Consider the following 18413-nt stretch of genomic DNA (forward strand, 5'->3'; position numbering starts at 1 on the left):
CTCAGTTCTTAGTTACAGAAGCCTTTTCCAAAGTGGTAGCATGCTTCTCTGACAGTTGATGGAACTGACTTTAAGATAGATTGTAAAGTTTGCCATAGCTTCTTAAATAGTTTTCATTAAAATAAATTTTAATGAAATTTTACCTATAACTTAGATGAGCTTCTATAGTTACTATACTTGAGGGCTATTACTTTCAGACTGTGGAAGATCTTTTTTTTTCCAATATTGAGTAACTCCAAACTGCTATAATTTTAAGCCTTCAGCATTCCTACCTTGTTTTACACACTTCCCTTGTCAGCTGCATCATCTTCTTGTCACTCTGTCTTGAGTTCTAAGCTCAAGCCTGAGTGCTCTTGTTTTTAGTCAGAGCACTGCAGCGCATGGCTTCTCGCAGCGTGTGGCTTCCCCTCACACGTTTCAGCTTCCCTTTCTAGCATTTCACGTTAAGATTCCTGGCCCACGGGCGTGGTGGTGCACGCCTTTAATCCCAGCACTCGGGAGGCAGAGGCAGGCGGATCACTGTGAGTTCGAGGCCAGCCTGGTCTACAAAGTGAGTCCAGGATGGCCAAGGCTACACAGAGAAGCCCTGTCTCGAAAAACAAAAAGAAAAACAACAAAAAAAAAAAGATTCCTGGCCCAGTGATGAACATTGGCACCAAGAAAATTAATCATTAGACAAGAGACCTAGTGTTTAAATTAGTCTGAGTAGGTCATCACATCACTCAGCAGCAGGAGCCCGTGGGGTCAGGGTTGGGTGGGGGCCGGTACAGTGATTGGAATTCCTAAAAAGCCAGATCTCCTTGTGTTTTGCGTTTTTAAGCACATTCCAAAGATAAACGTAGACTTTATAGGTACTTAAGAGTTTGTTGTAGAAGTTGGCTTGGAAGTGTGCCAACCTTTGTTCTCCTGAGTAACTGAAACTTGGCCCCTATGACTCTCCTGGCTTCACGATGCTTTCCATGTAGTCTAGGCTGGCATTTAGTTTAGTTTAGTTTAGTTTTTTGTTTTTTGTTTTTTGTTTTTTTTAAAGCCATGCAACCATCTATCTGTGTGACCCTTAGTTTTGAAGCAGTGGAAGTGGCAAGCAGCCTCTGGTTAAATAGGAGACTAGAATAGGTAAGAACATATTACGTGTTGCCAACTGTTAATGCGTAGCGTGTCGTACGTGAGCGTCTTATTTCTAATCTTCTAGGACGTGGTTGCGATCGAGTCCGAAGTAAAATCAATGGAGAAAAAGGTTGCAAAAATCAAAGCTATTCTGTTATCCAAAGAAATCTTTGACTTTTCACCTGAAGAACATCTCAAGCACGGGGACGTAAGCATGGATAATTTTTGAAATTTTTTTTTTTTTTTTTCAAAATAATACTTACTGTCTGCCTAAAAATATGTAATCATAGGGTGTATGACTGAAGTGTTGGACTCATTAGAGTAATAGATAATATTGGGAATAGCTGTAAATGCATATGAAAATATTTGTAATATATTTGAGTTTTTATTTACCTTTGTTTCATGTGTATAAGGGTTTTCCTAAATGCATGCCTATATGCCACATGCATGCAGTGCCCTTTGGAGGCCAAAAGATGATGTAGGATCCCCTGGGACTGGAGTTAACACAGTCGTGAGTCACCGTGTGGGTGCTGAAAATTGAGCCTGGGTGGACTAGCAGTCAGTGCTCTTAATCAGAGTTCCATGAAAAATCCCTTAAATCATACTTACAGCATTCCTTGTGTAACGGTAGTTTCCCTGTGGGTTACCTTGTCATTTAAGCTTTGCCCTTCCAAGACCTTGAGCACTTACCTGAGTCTGTGCAGGGTTTCTATGCCCAGAAATCGTGTTTACTGGCTTTGACTGTTTACTGGACTGACACGGAGATAAAAGAGAGCATTAGCTGAGTAATAATTATAAAAAGCCATGCACAGTAAATCAGTAAATGTACTGACCTGCACACTCAGCCTCCAGATCCACAGCAAGTACTTTGGGGCCAGGCAGGCCTGAGCTCTAATCTTCCTGCCATGCCATCTAAACTTAGGTGAATCTTTTCCCTTCTGGGAAGCCAGTTTCCTTGCCCGTGAAATGGACATCAGAGTACTGCCCTTTTAGGGCGAAATGAGGTCCTGTCTATGACGTCTGTCATAATGTGAAACCGATACTTGTGTTCAATTCAGGGAGCATTTTCTCAGGACTCCTGCAGGAAGCCTTGGGCTAGGTATGGTTGCTTCGGAAGTAAGGTCTGCCTAGTGACAGCATACAGACGTAAGTCACCATCGCACAGAGAGAAGGGAAGGGAGGATGTTAGGCACTGGCTGTCTGAATGCTGATGTAGTTAGGGTTTGAAAAGTTAGCTTACCCCCGCCCCCGCCCCCGCCATTCCTTTCTAAGACCCTTAACTGCCACCTTACCTCAAATCTCAATTAAGGAAATGCTTTAAAAACTGAAACTACAGGGCTGGAGAGATGTCTCAATGGTTAAAGACACTTATTGTTCTTATAGGGAACGTGAGTTGGGCTCCCAGCACATACAAATACACACAATTAAAAATAAGATATTTGTAATTGAAATTGCACATTAAAGATCAATTTTAATTTCAAACATTTTAATTTGCACTAAGTAAACTTGCGTTGGCTTTTGTCAGGGGTAGGGGTTGTTTATTTATATTTATTTTTTTGTTCCCATTTTCATTTGTGTACTGGGCTTCCTCCCTGCTGTTAAGGTCATACTTGAAAACATTCATCCCATGAAAAAAGCTATTGCTGAGATCATGTCTTACCAAGTGGCACTGAGGCTACCCCAGACAGGAACGAAACCTCTGCCTGTGTTTCAGAGGACAAATCAGCTTTTACAAGACGTGAAACTGTTGGAGAATGTGACTCAGGAGCAAAATGAGTTATTGAAGGTGAGCCCTTTCTGACAAGTGTCAACTTAGGGCATGGAAATGTTCAGCATGGCCTGGCTTCGTTCTTCTTGTAGTTTGGTTTCTATTGCTGTTATAAAATGGCTTGCGGAGCAGAAGGTTTATAGCTTGCATATCCTGGGTCATAGTCCATTGAGGGAAGCCAAGGCAGGAACCTGGAGGCAAGAGCTGAAACAGAAGTCACGAGGGAGACACTACTTACTGTCTTGCTCCACCAGTTTTTGTTTTTGTTTTTGTTTTTAAATACAACCCAGGACCACCTGCTCGGGGAGATACTGCCCCCTATAGGTTGGACCCTCCAACATCAACCATCAGTCAAGAAAATGCCCTACAGACTCACCTACCTACAAGGCCAATCTGACAGAGGTTCCCTCTCCCCAGATAACCCCAGCTTGTGTCAAGTTGACAAACAAAACCAAAACTCTAGCTGTTAAAGTTTTTAAGTTTAACTGAAAGCAGTTGTTCCCCCAAGAGGTGACATTTGGTTTAAATAAAGAAATAAGCTTCTCTCCCCCCACCCCGCTACTTAGCCCTGCTTGGGTTGAATGCCTTAGCCGTCCGTGGTCCCTTGTGTTAGTGCTGCTGTGAAAGACCTACGTGAGTGAAACAGAGGAGAGAATTCAAACCCCCCCCAGCCAAGGCACTCGCAGCCTCTGGAGACTGCAGACCCATAAGTGAAGCAACACGTAGCAGTCTCCTTGACAACTCCATCACTTCCACTTCCTGTGGATTAGCTCAGTGTATTCCCAACACCTGACAGAGGTAGCCTTTGCTAGTCTCAGGGAGACCTGTGTCCGAAGATTAAATGGAAGACCAAAGAGCTAACTTGTGTCAAGGTTAGTTCCTATGCAATGAGGCAAGAGTTTTAGTTCTAGAGTCTTCTGTTGTTTTTCCCTCCTGAGGGGCTCTTCATTCTGATAACATTTTCCCACCACTCTCTGGAGGGTTCCCTGCACCCCCAAAAGGTTTTCTTACCCCGCCAGTCTCAAGCCAGATTCATCCGAGTTTATGCTCCTAGGCCAACAGCTTCTCCCACAGAACAGAAATTGTTAAAGCAACCTGAGCTCCATAGCAAATCGGCCCTCTACACAGGGACACTCTGCCTCTTGCTTTGAAAAGTCCTGCATCTTCTTCCTTCTAAAATTCCCTTTACATGCGAGTGGACATCCTGTCCCTCGAAAGCCAGAGGAGGGGAGAGGGGAGGGCTAATACTCTCTGATTTGAAGTTTAACCGCCCTCTGGCCTAGCTATTAATCAACTGATGTCATTTCTCTCCTAATACCCACAGAGGGGAAAATGATATAGCATAGTTTGTAACTGAAGGAAAAAAGTATCAAATTTGATGTATCTTTCTTTGGTTTTTCAAGACAGGGTTTCTCTGTGTAACCTTGGCTGTCCTAGACTCAACTTTGTAGACCAGGCTGGCCTCAAACTCATAGTGATCCACTTGCCTCTGTCTCCTGAATGCTGGCATTAAAGGCATGCACCATCATTTTTAATTTCTTCTGTTGTACTATGCCTCTGGCCAGGAAGGGAAAATAACCCTAACTGTGCTTTTTAAGTGGCTTCTTCCAGAAGAAAAGGGGATGATAGTGGAGGGCATGTTTTATATATATATATATATATATATATTCAAGTTTAGGCACCAAAATGTGCTATGAAATTTTTCTGTCTTACTGTGTGGTTGGAAATCACACATGCCCCTCATATACTTCAAAGCAGGTAAGCCATTGGTAATAAAAAGTATTAGACTATGGGGTGTTTCCTTAAGTTCCCACTTAAGTGAGACAATATCTTCTTCCTGTGGGGGAAAAAATGACTCCCATGGGGACATAACGGGATGCCATTCAGTGCTGTGAGCTGGGCAAACAGATGTGTGCAGCAAATATTGTTGTTTGTTTCCAGCCTGTGGCTAAAACTATTGGTTAAATAGTTTATTTAAATACCAAGAAGGATTGTGTGTTGGCCAGAGCCTGTGTCATCTCAAAAGACATTTTGCTTCAGCGTGAAGCTTACCAGAACAGTATCTAGACTTGCTTTGAAGTCTTTTTATTTTAGTCTTTTACTATACTTTGTTTCCCTTAATCTACAAATAAGTCTGAGCTCTGTTCCCTGAACATTAGGGTCTCGGGCATATTCTGGTTACCTTTATTTTTTACACTCATGTTGTTCTGGAAACTTCTGACTGTACTCATGAAATGTGCATGACCGACTCTCAAGGGCAGCAGGGAAGATGCCTGCACTGGGAAAATTCACCATAATGTCAAATAATGTGCTCTGTGCATCCAGGATCAGGCGTGTCACCACTGGATGTAGACAGTGCCACCTGCATATCATATTAGCATGGTAAATATGTGGCTTGGCAAAAAATGGCTTGTTAGGTAAAGGGACTTGCCGTGCAAGCCTGGTGATGCAAGCCTGGTGACCTGAGTTTGATCCCTGGAACCCACAGAGAGATAGAAGGAGCACACGTGTGTGTGTGGGTGTGTGGGTGTGTGTGCATGCACACATACACACAATTCTGAAACTTTCTTAAATGGTGTGTCTGACCTACCAATAATTTCATAAGACTTAGAAACTTTATGTTAACATGCTATAAAATGCTTCCCTAAATAAGCCCCCTGGATTAGAAATACAGGAAAGCAGGGCTGGAGGATGGCTCAGTGATTAAGAACACTGCCTGCTCCTCAAGAGGTCCTGAGTTCAATTCTCAGCAACTGCATGGTGGCTCACAACCATCTATAATGGGATCTGTTGCCCTCTTCTGGCATGCAGACAAAGCACTCATACATTATATAAATGTGTACGTATATACATATATGTACGTATACATTATATATTATAGATAGTATATGTAAATATATATAGTATATGTATATATAAAGAAATACATATAAACAGAGAAAAGCATTGAGTTAGCTTTGTGCCTCCAGCCCTGCTGAGGTGCCCTGGAGTCTAGTCAAACAGGAAGACTAGGCTCCAACATGGCAAACTTTGCTGTCTAGATTTAAATTTTACATACAGGTAATATTTAGAATATAACAATTTTTGGAATTTTTATTTATTTAGAATACAAATAAATAGTACAGGGATATTCTGGGGACCTGCAAGATGGCTCAGTAGGTAAAGGCACTTGCTTGCCACGCCTGGCAACCTAAGTTTGACCCATGTATACACATGGTGGGAGAAGAGAGCTGACTCCTGCAAGTTGTTCTGTGAACTCCACCAGTATGGTTCCCACTCCCCTATATGCACAAATAGATACAAGAATAATATAAATTTTTATTAAAAACATAATTGTTTCGTATTGGAATCTATGTGGGTGCATCGTCTCTGCATTTTACCGGAACTTGTGATGGGGTGGATCATGGAAATAGCCTGTGTGCCACTTACATGGTAACAATGATTTTTCTTTGGTGGGTGGGTGTTATTTTATAGGTTGTCATAAGACAGACCACTGAATGTGATGAGGAAATAGAAAATCTGAAACAGATCTTAAATAATTACTCAGCTGAGTTCTCCCCTGAACGTGTGTCACAAGACCAAGCAGCCGACCTGCCTTCATTACAGGTAGGTCTCATCCATTCATCTTTCCGTTTGTTCCGAGGACTCTTACTTTACCCTCGATGTCTAGAATCTTCCATAGCATCACAGTGTTATGCCTGGCATCTGTTTTCCAACTGCAGCAATTTTCTTCTCTATCCTTTATTTGGTGGGACCTTGTGGTTGTATGGTATCATTGATATACCATTATGACTCCTGGACTTGAGATCTAGTCCCAGAACCTAGGTAGGCCGTCTCTTTTGAGTCCTGATGTGGAGCTTCTTAGGTGCCCGCACTCTCAGCACGGTGCATCTTGGTTTGCATTTTTTCTGTGCCCAAGAAGCTTATGTAGGGGTTAGGCAGAGTGAGCAGGCTGGATTTCAGGGGTAATAAAACTCTGACCATTGTTATAATGGACTTTGGATACAAGACCATATTTTTTAGTGCAGTATAACACTCTGGGTTGGGCCTTTTCAGTCTTTATTTTGTAGTGGCACATCATAGAGGCCATGTTGTGGGAGCTGCATGTTTTTCTTGTCACCCAATGGACACACACAGGCAGTTGGTGCGACACTTAAAACAAGACTTTACCATTTACTAGCTGGGAGACTGAAGACAACTTGCTTAACACAAAAGGCGAAGCATAAGAGGTTCAGGTGGCACAGCCCATTACTGCTGAATCGATAATACAGGCCCAGTGTGAGTGTGGCTCAGTAGAGTGAGGGTACCAGGTGTCTTCAAATACTTACAAACTCAGGACTTCAAAGAGCTTTTGTATAAGAGCAAATAAAGGAAATCACGCATAGGACAAGTCTATGGGGCCCATCATAGAATACAGGCAAGTGTGTGCGCACGCACAACACACACATACATACATACACACACACACCCTCGATGACCCTTATGAGCCCTGGTGGACCAAGGAGTTGGGGAGAACACTTGGCTGGCAATGAGTGTGTCAGGAAAGAAGGGGCAAATAAAACTGACCCAAGAAAAAGCAGACTTCTTTCTTAGCTCTACCAAGATGATTTGATATAACTCTGATATTCAGGGATATTCATGAAGTGGGGGAAGTGAGACTACCAACCACAGTGATTTACCCAGGAGCAAAACCTGTCTGGAACAAACCCAAGATTGTTATCATAACTGCCTACTTGGAAATGAGACTCTTCATTACTTGATTGCTGATCAACCTTTTAGAGTGGACGGTGGCAGACAAGGTCTGTGTAGACCAGGCTGGCCTCAAACTCACATAGATCTACTTGCTTCTGTGTCTGACTTCCTGAGTGCTGGGATTAAAGGGATGTGCCATATAGTTTCATGGGCATTTAAAAAAAAAAAAAAAAAGACACTATACTAAAACTCAACAAATGAGACATTAGGCTAAATGTGAGTGGGATCTAAGGTCTCATCAGTAAATTCTTCACATCCTTACTTTTACTCCTTTCATGCATTGTGACTGTACTGCATCCCTAGATGATATTATCATGCCATGCTAGGTCACTTAAAGAATATCATCTGAGCCATGCACCCTTTCCAAACTCCATGTGTTTCCATAGTCATTGCATAACACCTGTTTAATGAAACAATCTTGAAGAATCCCATTTAAGCATATAAGTATAGCTTATCAGCTATTTTATTTCATGTAAAAATAATGGGAATAGTGCTACCACAAGACCCAGCTATAGCACACCTGAAAGATGTTCCACAATACAACAAGGACATTGGCTCAACTATGTTCACAGCAGCTTTATTCATAATAGCCAGAATCTGGAAACAACCTAGATGTCCCTCAACCAAAGTATGGATAAAGAAATTCTGGTACATTTACACAACGGAATACTACTCAGCTATTAAAAACAAGGAAATCATGAAATTTTCAGGCAAATGGATGAAACTAGAAAAGATCATGCTGAGTGAGGTGACCCAGACCCAGAAAGACACTCATGGTATACGCTCACTTACAAACAGATATTAGCCAAATAATACAGCCATATTGTAACACATTACAATACACAGACCTAAAGAAACTAAATAACAAGGAAGAACTTAGGGGAAATGCTTAATTCTCATTCAGAAGGACAAATAGAATAAACACCTGAAGCAGCTGAAGAGAGAGAACAGGAAGGGAACCTACCAGTGATGTCCTCTGAAAGACTCCACCCAGCAGGGAATTGATGCAGGTGCTGAAACTGTGAAGGTCGGGCATGGTGGCGCACGCCTTTAATCCCAGCACTCGGGAGGCAGAGGCAGGTGGATCACTGTGAGGAGGCCAGCCTGGTCTAAAAAGTGAGTCCAGGACAGCCAAGGCTACACAGAGAGACCCTGTCTCGAAAAAAAAAAAACAAAAAACAAAAAAACAAAAACAAACTCAGGGGTGGGGCACAAGGAATCTTATGGAAGAGCTGGGGAATAGAGTGACGTGGAGAGGACAGGAGCTCCACAAGGATAACAATGGAGCCAACAAATCCGGGTGGAGGAGGAGGGGACTTCAGAGGCTGATGCACCCACCAAGGACCATGCATGGTGAGGACCTAGACCCTCTGCTCAGATGTAGTCGATGGGCAGAACAGTCTCCATGTGGGTCCCCTAATATGAGGACCAGGGTCTGTCTCCAACATGGACTCTGTTACTCGCTTGTTGATCACTTCCCTCTGTCAGGGCAGCCTTGCCAGGCCAAGAGGAGGAGGATGCAGGCACTCCTGATGAGACTTGATAGTTGGGGTCAGATGGTAGGGGGAGGAGGCTATAATCAGGATATAAACTGAATAAATATTTTAAAATTAAGTTTTTAAAAAACTGCAAAAAAAATGTTCTGTAAGAAAAATAGAGGGAAGTTCAGCTCACAGCATTCACATTCCTGGAGGTTCTCTTCAGTCACTGTACTTGGGACACAGCGAAATGCTTTACACACCCCTCCCATTTGCCACCAGAATATTAAAGACGTGTTTTCAGGTGTGCATTGTGGGCGTTGAACACAGGACTTGCTAGGCAAGCACTCTACTGCTGATCTCCAATGTGTATGCCTTCATCAAGAACATTCTTAAATGGGATTGGTGTGCTTTTCCTACCGTAAATAATTGGTGTCACCCACTTAGATTCATAAAAGATGCCTGTGGCTTTACCCCCATCCCCTTTGTGCCTTCAGTATAAATGCCAACACAGTGAAAATAGCCAGTAACATTTTTAGCAGCATTATAGGAATGTTATTAACCCCAGGGACAGTGTCTCTCAGCTCTGGACACCACTAGTGGCTCCCGGAAGGCTACGGATACCACTGTGCACATGGTGGCTCGGTCCCTCCCAGCCTACACAACACTGTTGCTAATTTCCTGAGTTTATTCTCATGGCTGCGTTTTTGCTTTTGTTGGCGAGATCTTCTGTTTATTGAAAGTGAGACATAAATCCTAGTCAACTCAGAGCTAACTCCGTCAGTAGGGATCTTTCATTGCAGACAGAATAGGGGTATTGGTTTAATAGTAAGTGCCAGCGGCCAGGAGTCATCCAGAAGCCCAGGGTTGGCCCTGCCGCACACTAGCTGCAACTTGATGAAATTGCCTTCTCACTCTACACTTCAGAACTTTTCCATGTGTAGCAATGTTCCTTTTTGGGGGTTATAAAAATCCAATGACTTGGGGCCTAGGGAGGTAGCTCGCTTGCTAACTGTGCATGTGAACCTCATTTCAATCCCCAGAACCCATACAAAAACAAAACAAGCAAAAACCAATGTTGTGGCATGTGCTTGCTGTAATCTGAGCTCTCGGGTGGCAGAAGCAGGCAGATCGCTGAGACTTGGTAACCAGTCAGCATAATGTTCTTGTTGGGTTCTAACAAGTAAGTCCCTGTTTCAAGAAATAAGTTGGACAGGCTAAGTGTGGTAGCACACGTCTTTTAATTCCAGCACTCGGAAGGAAGACGCCGGCAGATCTCTGAGTTTGAGACTAGCCTTTCTCTATGTAGTACGTTCCAAGCCAGTCAGGGCTACATACATAGTAAGACCCTTTTGTTTGTTTGTTTGCTTGCTTGTTTGTTTGTTAAGGATGGACGGCCCTGAGGTTGACCTCTGACACACATGTGGACATGCATCCATGCACACACATACATACATAGTTTAGTGACTGGAGAGAGAGTTTTAAGGACTATATTAGAAACATGTTTGAATAATCGTTACTGAAGTAATGTTATACAGCTTGGAATCATATGCCCATCGCTCCCATAGTGAATTTTACTGCAAATAAATTACCTTAGCTTAGTTGATTAACATTTTTTAGGTACCCAGATCTAGCCAATGGTCAGAACATTCTCCACAGTTGAGTGGAGAATGGGAAATGACTTTCTCATGTACTCTGGTGCCTCACATTTGACCATGTCCCCTGGAGGGGGAGAGCTGGTGGCACTCAGAGGAAGGACAGCAGGTTACCAAGAAGAGACTTGATACCCTATGAGCATACACAGGGGGAGGTAATCCCCCTCAGGAACAGTCATAGGGGAGGGGAATAAGGGGAAAAGGGGAGGGAGGGAAGAATGGGAGGATACAAGGGATGGGATAAACATTGAGATGTAACAAGAATAAATTAATAAAAAAAAAAGAAAAAGAAAAAAATTTTTTTTTAGGATGCTTGGATTGTAGACAAGTAACCAAATTTAATAGCACCGAAGAAATCTTCAAAGGAAAAACTCAGGTCTCTAACTTTATTTTACCTTAGGGGTTCTCAAATGTCAGTCTTCTTAAGAGGCTCCTGGGGAAACCCGGAAACATATATTTGTAATATTCTGTGTGCAAAACAGCAAGTGTGTACCCGTCGAAGGGCAGGCTTGTGGGATTCTGGTTCTGTGAGACCTGTGGTTAACTACTATGGCTCTGGCTCCCCACCCTGGCTGTATCCATCAGTCACCTGTGGACCTTGTTACAAGGTTCCATGCTTTGTTCAACACCCCCTCCCCCCGCCCATACGCCAAGATTTACAAGGTCTCCCAGGAACTAGCTACTGGCTCTGCAAACCCATTTAATCTCAGACCCAGCGTGGTAAATATCCCTTGCACTGAAGGAAGCTGGCTCCTGGGAGCATCCAAAAGCCACTCGGATGTCCTTCAAACGATGCCTATAACTCTTTGTGTACAGGGAGAGATTAAAGGGCTGGAAAAGCAGATTCTGAATCTAAGCCAGAAAAAGGAAGATCTGTTGGTGGACTTGAAAGCTGCTGTCCTGAGCCTTCATGAGCACCTGAAGCAAAAACAGCAAGGAGATAAGGCACCTGAAAGCCCTTCAGAGGAGTGCAGAGTGCCCGAGAGGGACCCTTCGGAAAGGAAGGTAGGCAGGGCTTCCTGGTCCCACATTCCATGGGCGAGTTAATGGGCGATGCTTTCCACTCAAACAACCTGCGATATCTCAGTCCATAGCAAAGGAATTTATCTTTTAAATGGAAATACTCCACTTGAGTCTGTTTACCACAGAGCACAATTCCTCAGGGTGTGCCTGCTCTGGGCCCAACCTCGAATTCCTATGCCTGAGTTACCTAAAATCATGCTTATGAAATTCCCGGGGCAGGTGGGAGGAAACCACCCTTGAAGTATCTGCCTTACAAGTGGTCCACATCAGTTGGTGGTGGGGTGGGGCCTTGAGATTATGCAAATGAGAAGGATTCCCTAGGAAGAGGTTTGGCTGAAAGAACTGAAAGGCACAAGGCCCAGAGACTTTGGGTGTGGGTGGACATATTGGACAAAGCATAAAGATTTAGCTACATAAAAATGTAGCCAGGCCAGGATGTGATGCTAGTCCAGGGCCTGACCTCGGGTGCCCTTGTGCTGTGTCTTTCAGCTGAACAGAGCAAGCTCCATGTCTTTCCTGCCCGTGGTCAAGGAGGAGGCAGAAGAAAGCTCCGTGAAGAGTGAAGTAAGAAAAAACAAAAAACAAAAAAAACTTTCTTTTTCTATTTTTACAAGACAAGTTGATTTTATTATTTTTAAATTATCCATGGGTAGGCATAGGAAGAGTCTGTACACATGATAATGAGTCTAGGTGCCTTCAGAGGGCAGGGGCGTCTGATCCTCTTGAGCTGGAGTTACAGATCCCAGAATGGGTACTGGGGGTGAAACTCAGTTCCTGCAAGAGCAGTGCATACTTCTTAACTACTGAGCCATCTCCCCAGCTCCCAGGAAGACAGTTTTCTTGTTAGCACTGGCTAGGAGCCGATCTCTAAGTGAATGTCAAAGAAAACACATGAAAACCTAAGGATTTTTAAAGTTAATGTGGATTTTTTAAAAGTAAGACTGAAGTACTTATTTGGTTATTAACACTGTTAAGCTCATCTAAGCCCGCTTTGACACAAAAGCGGCGTTGACTGGCATGAAGGATTCCTCTGTTAGGTGCTGATGTCTGAATGTTTCGCTGGCCTCTGAGAACATGCAGTTTTGTGTGAGTTTATGGCAGATAATGGTTTTGCATATTTGAGACACGCTTTTGTTTTAGAGTAGTGTGGTCGAGGACACGAGTTGTGTTTGCAGCTAATAAAGCTGATTCTTACTGCTGCGTTGTAAGTGGTTGAAAGAGACTTGGCCTTCTGGGTGCCAACTTCCATCTCATACTCAACGCTGAAGGCCCCACACAGCTCACACTGCACGCGGAAGCCAGCAGCGGCTTATAGTTTATGCAACAACTTTCTGCTCGTTTTGTAGATTATTTCAAGGCTCCATTAACACACAGGGTACACCTTTTTTCCTACTGAGTGTCACTAGAATGTGGTGTAACTGAGTGGAGAGTGAGGACGACAGTTTACTTTCTATTCTGACCACCAGACAACTTGAATTCACAGTCTGATTACATCTCTTTATGCCAGAGAGAATTGTAAGACTTGAAGAGGACCCAGGGCCCAAGCAAAGAAGACACACACACGCGCGCCCGCGCGCGCGCGCACACACACACACACACACACACACACACACACGTTTCTCTTTCAGGTATTTCCATGCCTCTGAGCTGATACATCTAGAGGATTTGCTTGTCTTTGACAACAACAACAACAACAAAATACATGTTCATCAAGTTGCAGAGGTGTTTCTGACAAGTAAAAGTTACACATATTTATAAACTACAGTGTGGTATACACCATATACCATACACACAGTAGATGGCCTAAATCATTCTGATTAACATGTCTTTCCTTACAAACTCCCATTTTGTGTGATGAGAACATTTACCATCTGTCTAAGCAATTTTCAAGTGCATGTGACATCTGATACCATCTCCTGGACATAATCCTCCTGCTGAAAATTTGCCTCCTTGCTCAATGTCTCTCTGCTCCCCTTCTATCCACTGTACCACTGTTCTCCGCTGCATCTCGACAAGTTCAACTTGGTTACACGTGACATTTAAGTGTCATGCCATGTCATGCCGTGATTGTGGTTCTGTGCCTGGCTTAGTTATTTCACTTAAGATGTTGTTTTCAGGTTCGTCTGTGTCGCCGCAAATGACAGAATCCCCAGGGTTTTTGTTTTTTGTTTTTTTGTTTTTTTTTATGATGAAATGGTATTCCATTGGGTATATCCACCACATTTTGGTTTGGTTTGTTGTTTAGACAGGGTCTCCCTATGTAGCTCTCACTGGCCTGGACCTCACTATGTAGACCAAGTTGGCCTCCAACTTATAGAGATCCGCTTGCCTCTGCCTCTTAAGTGGCGGGAATAAGTGGCCCAAACATGTTTGGTTTTTCCATTCATCTATTGGCTGAGTCTTAGGTTGATTCCATGACTTGCTGTTGTGGGTACCGCCACAGTGAACATGAGAGTGTAGACTTTTCTTCTGTACTGACCTCATCTCCTTTGGGCATGTGGCCTGAGGTGGTTGCTGAAGCATATAGTTGTTGTATTTTAATTTTTCTGAGGTGCCTCCTTGCTGTTCCCCATTCATAATCCCCAACAGTGGCCCTGAGTCCATTTTCTCCATGTCCTTTCCAGTACTAGGCCTTTTCCAGCCTTTTGATTATAATACATAGGATGCCTTGTTAGGTTTTTCATTCATGTGTATTCATTTATTTAATCGTTTTGCAGTACTGTGGATTAAGCCCCTGACTTCACATGCTAGACCAGAACTCAATCAGCGAGCCAAAGCCTCGTCTCCTCATTGCAGTTTAACTTGTATTCTCCCAGTTAGTGGGTTGGAGTCATTTTTCCCCCTTACACCAAACAGGCTTATTTTTTGAAATATCATTTAAGATTACATTTACCAAAACAGACAAAAATCCCAAACCGACTTTTATAAACCCCTTCTGTAGGACATGAGCTTATTACTCTTCAGTAAAGAAAATTATGGATTTTTCTTTTCTGAGGCTCAAGAAAAGCATCCACATTTGGAGACATGACTTAGTGCAAGAAATAGATGGGATGTGGGGTAGAGGGAGAAAAAGATGCGTGGCAAAACTGCCCGAGGAAGCTGAGCGGTGTTTGAAGGAGCTAAGGAGGGCTCCTGTTACGAAGAGGAAATACTTCCCTTTGCTGACCAACTGACCACTGTCTTAGGATGGACACAAGAGAGCAGAGCCATCTTCTGCATCCTGGTCTCCTCTGTGGACACACAGGAAGGACCTGGAGGAGGATGGGGCGTCCTCGTCCTCTGCCACCATCGTGCAGGTAACTGGGGGAGTCCTCTCCTCGCTGCCTGGATTTTCTCCTCTCTGTTCACCTTGCCCTCAGCATCGCCAAGCCTTCAGCGTGGCCCATACAGAGACTGACTGAGTAAGAGATAAATGAACAGAGGACCTGTTAGTTAGAAAGAATGACTAGATCCAGAAAAGGCTTCTGCCAATTTTTTTTTTTTTTACATAATTGCACATACATAGGACATACAAGCGTGATGCTCTGAAATACAGGCACATTGTGAAACAGTTAAATTAAGTTCATTCACATGTACGCTGCCTCACATATTTATCCTGAGTATATCGGGAACACTTAAAAAATTCTCAGTAATTTTAAAGTAATACTGTATGGCTATTCACAGAGTTGCCTTTCCTTGCCTAGTCTTTCCTTGTCTTTTTTTCATGTCATTTAGTTTTGTTTTGTTTTTTTGAAACAAGGTCTTGCACCTGTATCGTTAACAAGTTCACATAAGTACGCACACATATGCATGCACACACACACAAATAATAAGGTTAAATTAAAAACAAAAAAACAAAAACAAAAAAACCTCACCCAAGCAAAAAGACTTTCAAAGAAGCAGATACAGTGAACTAAATGACACCCCAGCTTTCCCAGCAAGCAGGGAGTCTGTAGCCAGTGAGGAAGAGGGGCCTCCTGGCTGCAGGGGATCCCCCTCACTCCTAGCAGGAGCTGATTGTTTTCTCCACAGGAGGCAGATGGGAGAATTAGCACCTGTGACAATTCCACAGTGCACATTATTGCACCGGACTCAGGAAGCACTGAGCAAGACCCAGAACCTTCCCCGAGGCTCAGCCAAACAGGAGAGGTAAGTCCCTGCCTGTCAATGACATGCTGGGTTGCCCAGATTCCCAGAGTGGTACCCACTTGTACAGTGCTTTGTGTGTTGGGCCAGGAGACCTGTGAAGGCCAGCATCCTCACGAATGCTGTCAACTGTCTCGCTGCAAGTTTTACCATCTCTGTTATTTACGTTTCCCACTTTTTTCATCGATTTTCAGCCTGAAATAGTTGTGTTGATGACTAGGTGTTTAGCCTGTGCGTGTAACACACAGGAGTGGTGGAAAGGCAGAATAGCACGTATTGATCAAGGGCCTGTTCAGAAAAGGCACTTTCATATTCTTTGTTACTTAATCAGATTATAAGAGGCAAGTTAATACCTACCTTGTGTTTACAAAGGAGGATCAGATTCGGAGGGTAAACTACAGGAACTAAATAGGCGAGTTAAGGAGTCGCCCCAGAACTGGTCCCTTCCAACTTCCTAATTTGAAACCACCGCACTTCTCAAGAAGGGTTTACTGCAGGGCCCTGATTCCAGGCTGGACCTGCTGTGTGACCCCTAAAGCTCCTCCTGAAAGATGCCCTGGGGAGGGGGACTTGGGCTGGGTTGTTGTCTTTTTTTTTTAAACTATGGACTTACGTTTGTATGTCTTTTTTTCTCCTTCTTCTGTCTGTTCTTACAACAGTGAACAGGCTGTCCTTCTGTTCCTCATTGCCCCTTTCCCATCATTCCCCACCCCTCTACCAGTGTAGCCCAGCAAGGTGATAGGTGGCAGAGGTGTGCACTCACCAGCGGTGCTTAGCCCAGGTCCAGGAAAGTTGTTGACATGCTCAATTAATATTTTATGGTTGTTGTTTGATTTTTGCAAGCCAGAAGTGGTCTGGGTTTTTGTTTTTCGTTTTGTTTATTTGGTTGTTTTTTTAGATTTATTTCTATTTATTTTACATATAGATGTTTTGCCTGCATGTATGTTTATGCGCCACATGCAGGCATCGCCCTCAGAGGCCAGAAAGAGTGTCAGATCCATTGGAAATGGTTAGCTACCGTGTATGTGCTGTGGGCTGAAACTGCTTTCTCTGCCAGAGCAGCAGAAGCTTGTGAACACTGAGCCATCTCTCTGGCCCCTGGTCTGTTCTTTCTAAGACTCAGGAATAAATGGGCCAACAAGATGGCTTGGTGCGTAAAAGCAGTTGCAGAACAACCTGGCAATGTGAGTTCAATCCCCTAAACCCATCTAAAAGTAGGAGAGAGCCACCTCTGCAGAAGTGTTACCATGATGCACTTGCTATGGCATGTGTACCCCACACACAATTTTATATATACTGAGGGGTTGCTTACACTGAGGTGTTTACATCACCATTCTCAGTTCTCACACCAGCCATGCTAGGTAGCTGTCAGCTCACTTGACAGATGGAGGAGTTGAGGCTTAAAGCTGTTACGTCTCCAGAGCCGCATAGCTTCTGGATGTCAGAGTTAAAAGTGAAGTCTTAGCTCTTTATGCCTCCTGACTTGAGTGTTTAACTAGATGGCTGAATGGCTATCTCTTCAACTGTAATTAGATGCTCCCATTTTCTTCTTAGCAGAGCTGTTGGCTTGTTGGTTGGTTGGTTTGTTGGTTGGCTGGTTGGTTGGTTTCTTGGTTAGTTGGCTGGTTTTGTTGTTGTATTTGTTTGTTTTTGAGATAATCTTGCTTTATATCAGGCTGACCTTAGATATGCAGTGTTCTTGACTCAACCTTTCTAGTCTTGGGTTGCAGGCTTACACGACCATGCCCAGATCTTGAAAGAGAAAAGGCAGTTACATGCCACCTTTGGCCACACCAGGGACAGCCCTTTGGTGACTCCAAAGCTCTTCTTTCTCCTGCCTGGAGCCATTTCCATCTCATTGGCATACTACCGCCACTAGTGAGGAGTGATTGGAGGCTCCACAGAGATGGCAGCCCAGGCCATCAGTCATGTATCAGCTACAGTCTCTTATTGTAGAAGTTCAGAGCCGTGGCCAGATGAGAATTACAGTACTCTCAGTAAAGTTCTGAGTCATTTCTGGCCCGTGTTGCATGAAAATAAATATTTAAAACAAATCCGTGACTAAGTCATGTGTTATATCTATACGTGTGCTGTTAAGCGCTGTGCTTCAGGCAGTTACTGATATTATGGGAGTGTAGAATTGAGTGGAATATTAATAGGTAAGTTTAAAGGTGATTTTGCCATAAAATGTAGCGATAGCCAGAAAGTTAACTTGCAAGTTAAGTGTATACCTTTCCTATGGGTCAGAACTTCTCTGCTTCTTCCACTCAAGATCCCTTTATACTGGGGAGAATTTGACTCAACGTGGGTACACAGGTGTATAAAATGGGTATAGCATCAGGTATTTACTGATAATAAATCATACATTTATTTTAAAACAGTTCTTTGAAGGTTGAAACAATGGCTCAATGGGTCAGAGTTCTTGCTGAGCAAGCATAGGAACCTGAGATCCAGTCCCCAACACCAAGAGAAAAAAACAGGTGTAGTGGCACACACTTGTGACGC

The 18413-nt window shown here is 43.5% G+C and overlaps 1 protein-coding gene across 1 annotated transcript in view; it reads left to right on the top strand.

Annotated features, from left to right (window-relative positions):
- Syne2 (spectrin repeat containing nuclear envelope protein 2) overlaps positions 1-18413 on the top strand; it is a 316624-nt gene that overhangs the window by 192955 nt on the left and 105256 nt on the right. Inside the window, exons 59-65 of the mRNA XM_051147456.1 lie at positions 1193-1315; positions 2711-2893; positions 6350-6481; positions 11577-11765; positions 12273-12347; positions 14969-15079; positions 15795-15911. Coding sequence (XP_051003413.1) covers positions 1193-1315; positions 2711-2893; positions 6350-6481; positions 11577-11765; positions 12273-12347; positions 14969-15079; positions 15795-15911 — 930 coding nt within the window. The remainder of the gene's footprint in view (positions 1-1192; positions 1316-2710; positions 2894-6349; positions 6482-11576; positions 11766-12272; positions 12348-14968; positions 15080-15794; positions 15912-18413) is intronic.

This window comes from Acomys russatus, chromosome 1 (assembly GCF_903995435.1).
Source record: "Acomys russatus chromosome 1, mAcoRus1.1, whole genome shotgun sequence".
NCBI classification, from domain to species: Eukaryota; Metazoa; Chordata; class Mammalia; order Rodentia; family Muridae; genus Acomys; species Acomys russatus.